This window comes from Apium graveolens, chromosome 5 (assembly GCF_009905375.1).
Source record: "Apium graveolens cultivar Ventura chromosome 5, ASM990537v1, whole genome shotgun sequence".
Lineage (NCBI taxonomy): Eukaryota > Viridiplantae > Streptophyta > Magnoliopsida > Apiales > Apiaceae > Apium > Apium graveolens.
The window spans coordinates 118,452,756-118,459,713 of record NC_133651.1 but is presented as its reverse complement, the minus strand read 5'-3'; the positions used below and the strand labels follow the sequence as shown (position 1 = coordinate 118,459,713).

At 33.0% G+C, this 6,958-nt stretch overlaps 1 protein-coding gene across 1 annotated transcript; it reads right to left on the bottom strand.

Moving 5' to 3' along the window:
- Positions 1-3,646: 3,646 nt before the first annotated feature.
- On the bottom strand, positions 3,647-5,640 carry LOC141724450 (uncharacterized). Its single transcript, XM_074526610.1, has 3 exons — positions 5,332-5,640; positions 4,756-5,136; positions 3,647-4,135 (listed from the first exon to the last, which is right to left on the bottom strand). The coding sequence occupies exons 1-3, from the start codon at positions 5,638-5,640 to the stop codon at positions 3,647-3,649; spliced, it is 1,179 nt and encodes a 392-aa protein (XP_074382711.1).
- Between the last annotated feature and the right edge of the window lie 1,318 nt (positions 5,641-6,958).

Sequence of the window (6,958 nt, the reverse complement as noted above, 5' to 3'; positions counted from 1 at the left end):
TAGATAAATTTTAAAAAATCATATTATATTATATAAAATACTAGAATTCATATATTTTCATTTGGTTGTAATATGATTCAAGAAAAATTTATAGAACTCCACAAAATAATTTTTAATTCTCGAATACATATTTTAAGGTATCTGTTTGATATTTATTATGACCTTAGTGATTCAAATGATACCCAGTTAAGTTTAATGATTAAACTGATATATGGCGTTCAGTTGAGTGACCACTTTGATATTTAACCCTAAATAAAAATAATTAGTAGATAAATTTTTAAAAATTTCAAAAAATCATCTAAAATACTATGAATTCATAACTTTTCATTTGGTTGTAATAAGATTTAAAAAAATGTTTAGAACTCCATAAAATAAATTTTAATTCTCGAGCACATATTTTGAGGTATCTTGATATTTATTATTACTTTAGTGATCCAAATGATACCCCGTTAAATTTGATGATTAAACTGATATATGACCTTCAGTTGGGTGACCACTTTGATATTTAACCCGAACATTGTGGAGATTTTGTATAGAATTCAACAAGAATGAAGAAACGTATTAGAAATGTATATACACAAGACTTGCAAGTAATATTTACATTTTGACAATCCCTCCCAAATATTTACATTTGGGTTGAACAAGATGTTTAAGAATTCTTCAAAAAAAAAATGTTTAAGAAAAATGATAAATTAGTGGAGATAAGTTAGTGGAATCAATTAATATTTTATGTATAAAGTGGGTATAGTGGAGAGAACTAGTGTATGTAATTATTTTAAAAATTATAAAAACTTTACTAATTTTGGAAAATTTTGAAATGTAAATAATTGAAAGGGACATCCCAAAAAAAAGGTAAACAAATGGGAGGTAGGGAGGGAATATGTAATTACAAATGATTGGTAAGGCTGTCAAACGGATAATTCGGATGCAGATATTTCTATATCTGTATCCGCATCCACAATCATCGGATCCGAATACGGATAATATCCGCTTTATTTTGGATACGGATAATATCCGGGTTTTTTTCGGATACGAATGCAGATATTTTGGATGAATATCATATATTTTGAATTTTTTTGTTGCCCCTACCGTTTTTACGATGATTATAGAACATTTTCTACGATTAAATACAAATAATATATTTACCTTGATTCACATGATTTGCAGGCTATTGCGTGAGCGCATAGGGTTTACCCAGTGCGCACCCGAAGGGTAGAAGCTGCGGGTTACCAATGATAAAAAAATAATAATTTATAAACGTATTATTTAATACATTTACACACACTATAAACTAAAAAAAATAAATTTTGAATTATATACAATTATATATTTATATAATTTAAATATCATATATGTAATTAGTTTCAGATGCGAATATCCCGAATTCGGATACGAATAATATCCGTTTTTTCTCGGATACGGATAATATCCATTTTTTCTCAGATACGGATAATATCCAATTTTTCTCAGATACAGATACAGATTTTTCGGACGAATATCAAATTTTTCGAATTTTTTTGACAGACCTAATGATTGGACAAAATAACTGACTACACAAATCCGCTTTTGGAGATATTTATAGTATATGATAGCTTGACTAAAGTTGAATTACAGAATATATTACAAATTGACTATTCTATATTATATATTATTAACATTATGAAAGAAAAAGAGCAATGAAGGTTCAAACAAACTAACTAATTAATCCTTTTAGCTAACACATATTCAAACCCTCAACATCATATAAAAGAGTCGGCGGATATTACAATTTTACTTATTTATTGGTACACACAACACTATTCGTATCAAATTTTATTTTAGTATCCTCCAACATATTAATGTTTAAGAATTGACAAATAAAAACTCAATATATATTAATTTTTAAAAAATTGACAAATAAAAGTTCAATAAAACAAATCTATTATAAGAGCAAAATACATTGACATCTGAAGAGATCCTATTAATAGTTGTATTTCATTCCAACTAAACCGCGTGTAAAATGTATGTGTATGATATGGAAACACAATTAGTTCAAATATTATGATTAACTCATCAAACACAAGAGCCCTAAACTAAGCTTGCCCTGCCTTAGAGCATCTCGAAGGGATAGGTATAATGAATAGTTAAAATATTGTAAAATAAAGGTTAGCTAAAATTTGTTAAACTTGTAATATGTTATGCTCCAATGGTATTAACTATAATGATTAGCTATATTTCAAAAACAGTATTTTAATATTATTGTCAAATTCAAACGGATCATTGATAAATAAAATAAGTAAATTTCGAGTGTTCCACGTTTGGACTACACTAATAAGCATGCCCATGAAAAAAACAGAAAAAATTCATGCCCATGAATTTATATTCATGCCCATGATAATGGTACATTAAATTTAATCTATTGATAAAAAAACCAGGAAGATATGTCAACTTGCCAGACCACAGAATTGCCAAACTTGAGGGTACATACAAGTCAGTGAATATTCTCAAAGTATTCCACGTTTGGACTACTCTAATAAGCATGCCCATGAATGCTCATGAAAAAAACTAGAAAAAATTCATGGCAAATTCATGCCCATGATAATGGTACATTAAATTCAATCTAGTGATAAAAAAACAGGAAGATATGTCAATTTGGCGGACCACGGAATTGCCAAACTTGCGTGTACATACAAGTTAGTGAACATTCTCAGAATGTTCCATGTTTGGACTACACTAATAAACATGCCCATGAAAAAAACAGAAAAAATTTTATTATGGCCATGAATTTATATCCATTGAATTCAATCTAGTGATAAAAAAACAGGAAGATATGTCAACTTGCAAGACCACGTAATTGCCAAACTTGAGTGTACGTACAAGTCAGTGAACATTCTCAAAAAGTACTATATCTATGTTGATCACAAATGTATTTACCTTTCCGCAAGATTTCAGCGATAAAAATCTGCAAGTTCTTTAATCAGGAAACTGGTGGAAAACCCCCAAAAATATAATCGAACCGAGTAAAATTGGTGGAAACCCCCAAATTTCAAAACCAGAAACCCAATTACATATATAATTCTATGACAATAATACAAGATTTTGATTAAAGATAAACTCATACCTTTGAATTTGGAACTGATGTAGATGGAGAAAAGAAAAGTACAGGCGGGAGTGATTGAGCGGGTGATGAGTTGGATAAATACAGAAAACGAGATTGGGATCAACAGATTTGGCGTATGGATTCTTGATAACTAAAATCTTGCCTATCAGGAGTGTGTGGTTGGAGCGGTATTTTTGATAGAAGATAGCTAAATATTGTAATGTTCATTGTCAGCTGGACTGATATAGCTAACAGTTAGGAAGGGGTGGGGTTGTTTAAAAAAAGATAACAAATTACTTGCAAGGAAACAAACTGCCCCTAGATAGTGCTCTAGTATCACAAGCTGATGACTTTACTATTGTTTCTAGACGAATAAACCAATATCATTTTCCTGTTAATCTAACTTCCTACAGGTACTTAACATGCTTAACTGTTTACCAAAAGAATAATGAAATTTGCTTCACCGCTCTCTTCTTTTTCTCTAATACTTAGTAATCCTTGCTTGTAAATTAAATGGAATGTAGAGTTATCTGTCACCATCATGCTAGATATATTAGCAGCACGCTGTTATTCCTCCTTCAAGTCAGCAGGAGCCAAGAAACAATCCATAGATAAGCCCTTGATGTTAAAGTTCACTTCTTCGATCCTCCAAACCTCATCCATTCGCGTCTTCGAATGGCTTTCTGAGTTTTCCCCGAACCTAAATAAAGAGACAGATGTCTGTCCTGAGTGTGCAATGTTAACTCCATCAATGGTCCTATAATCCTGGACTAATGATTCCATGGTTGTCTCCCAAAGTACATTGTCATTTTCTTGGACTTTGGCTTTTATTTTAAGGAGGTGAGAGTCGTCTAGTTTAATGAGGAGTCCCGTTCTCTGGCTGAAGTATCCCCAAACTGTGTGCTGGATTATCTCTACGTTTTTGCTACTTCTTGCTCTTAGTATTGTAGGCTCTGCTTGGACCTTTAACACAAAGCAATCTTCGTTGTTGATTGTCTTCTCCCCAACACAGATCGAGTCAGAGAACAAATTAGCAGTTGATCTCGGATCAAGTCCCTGTTTACCACTATTAATGATGAGGGCTTGGTCTGTGAACATAATGCTAAATACTTTCATCAGTTTATCTCTAGTTATAGGAAAGTAATCTTTGATGTACACCATAGTATAGAATTATGAACTAAGTTTTAGATTAACAGAGATAAAATTAGAGATGTATGATGTATCATACATGCATTAGACAATAAAGGATACCGGTATATACTACTCAGTTCTACATCAACTGAATACAGAGTTTAAACAATGTCCCCTGAGCCCGCTTAGGTATGATCAGATGAAGTTAATTGAGCTGGGATCATTAGATCTTGAGGTCGACTTCTGGAAGATGATACTGCAAATTTTAATTTTAGGCCAGTGGAATCCATACTGTTATATTAGTCTTTCCAACTGAAGTGACATTTTTTCTTCAAATACAAGAAACTTATATGATCTTGGTATATAAGTAAAAAGTAATGATAGGCGATATCAGAAAGATGCACAACACCTTCAAATTAATTGAAATGTGAAATGTTTCCGGCCGGTCTACTTTCAAGCTCAACTTAGATGCTGCGTTTATACACGTGACAACGCAAATATGAATAATTTGAATCTTATAAATTTGAAGAAGATGGGGCTATTACCTGAAAGGAACGGCGAAGAGGCCTAGGAGGGCCACGAGAGGCATGGGAATGGTTCCATGGAGTTTGCCTCCAAGACACCTTACCATCACTCCCAGCACTAATCTTATAACCAGACACCACCAGCTCCAAGCACCATAGCTCAGTTCTCTTTTGCTGCCAGAACACAAATCCTCCCATCTCTTCTCCATTTCTCACACTCTTACTCCTCATCATCTTATTATTATCATCTTGACTTAAACCTAAAGTATCGCCAGTAATAAAATCCGATGTTTTCATCTTCACCTTCCCTATAATACACATGCTATCAATTGAGTTGATAGCCTTTTGTCCTCCTGTGGCTGCTATATACTGTTGCACTATGTACTTTGACATTGCAGCCTCCTGCATGTCACAACTTCTTTCTTAAGGTCTATTGACGACTATAATTTGAAGTGATGTGACTCTGATTTGTAATATTGTTAACGGTGATTTGTAACTTGTTTGTAAAATTTGTATGCTAGAATAGTTTGCAGTGGAACATGACACTATTATTTGTACTGCAAAAAAGAAAATATCGGTAATATAACGTATGCTTACAATAGGGTGATCTTTGATATTGCGGCTGATGACAGTATGATCTGAATGGACAGGAAGAGGGATCAAAGGAGCTCCAACAACACCGAGCAAGAGCTGAATATTAGTGTTTTGGCTTGAGAAAGATGAAGGCGGTGATGATCTCTCTGTTTGTGGCTCCATCCATGACTTAATGTTGTGCCATGCAGTAGTAGTAGAAATATTAGTATGGTTTTTGTCAGGAAAAGTACTGAAGGTTTCTTCTGGGACAGGAACTTCCAGGACTGTTTGAAGAGCATCTTCTCTATCCAAGTTAGGGCACAAGGTCCTCATATGAGAAGCATACGAAGGTACAATTTAGAGTGTAAATGAATTTGGGGACAGAGTATTTTGGAGGACATAGTAATGCAAACAATGTTTGATCGAGTCTGGTGAAGAATATAATAAGAGCATTTGCCGCCTTTGTCGTGCCCCTCTTTCATATGTCGTGACTGCACGCTTTTTAGTGATATACTGTACAGTGTACACCTAGCACAAAATCTTTGTGGGATAAAGCTTTGATTAATTTTTGTCAAAAAATGTGCACACCTAGCATATTCAAATTTTCTATGTTGGGTATATGATAAACGCGAATGGTTAAAAGTTTAATGTATTTTGATTGATTTTTTTTTTTTATAACAGTGATGAACCTTGCATTCATAAAAATTCCACCAATCAAAATGGTCTAAAATTCTAGTTTTCTGCGCTTATCATGTGCTCAATTCATGGTGTTGAGTATACAACAACGAAAGCAAAACCCAAAGTAAATAAACAAGAACAAGAAAATAAATGACAATCACACAAGACAAAAATTTACGTGATACGGAAAATCCTACTCCACAATCCGCAGTAATTTTGTATTGATCTCTCACAACTTGTTGTGTTATAATTTTACAATTATATGAGTATTTATAATAGCAGAAACTGGGCCTAAATCAAATTATAGTTCAAATCTGAAAAGTAGACTAATCCATAATAACACCTAAATCTAAATAGTCTATTTTCATGGGTTTAAATAATAGACTTCACAAATTTCCCACTTGGAGTCTGACCACATCATCACTTCACTCCAGTAAATCTAGTAAAATCAGTATTTCAATAAATAACTTTGACTAGTGCAGCGCCTTCTCATCAATCAATTCTGAAGGCCAGTTGAAACTACGCAAAATTTTAACTTTTCATTGGTAACCACGGTAGTTAACATATCTGCAGGATTCTTTGAACCAAGGATTTTCTTTAAGGATAAAGTACCTTTACTGATAAACTCTCTTGTAAAGTGATATCTCAGTTGAATATGCTTCTTCCTAGTATGAAAAATGAGATTATTTGCAAGATGAATAGCACTATGACTGTCGCTATACAAAGCACTGTCCGTCTGTTTCTTACCCAACTCCTCAAGAAAATTTCTCAACCAAATTATCTCCTTGCTAGCTTCAGAGATAGCCATATATTTTTATTATGTGGTTGAAAGAGCAACACTCTTTTGAAATCGAGACATCCAACTAACTATTGTGCCCCCCAAAGCGAAAATATAATTCATTGTACTTTTTCTTGTACCAAAACACCCAAATCTGTATCAGAGAACCCTTCCAAGATAACATCTTTTTTACTA

What these genes read in the sequence shown, in the direction of transcription:
- LOC141724450 (XM_074526610.1), bottom strand. Translation starts at nt 5,640, where the DNA reads ATGAGGACCTTGTGCCCTAACTTGGATAGAGAAGATGCTCTTCAAACA. An exon ending in ATATCAAAGATCACCCTATT is followed by an intron (nt 5,137 to 5,331) that starts GTAAGCATACGT and finishes TGTGACATGCAG; the next exon opens with GAGGCTGCAATGTCAAAGTA. An exon ending in CTCTTCGCCGTTCCTTTCAG is followed by an intron (nt 4,136 to 4,755) that starts GTAATAGCCCCA and finishes AGTGGTAAACAG; the next exon opens with GGACTTGATCCGAGATCAAC.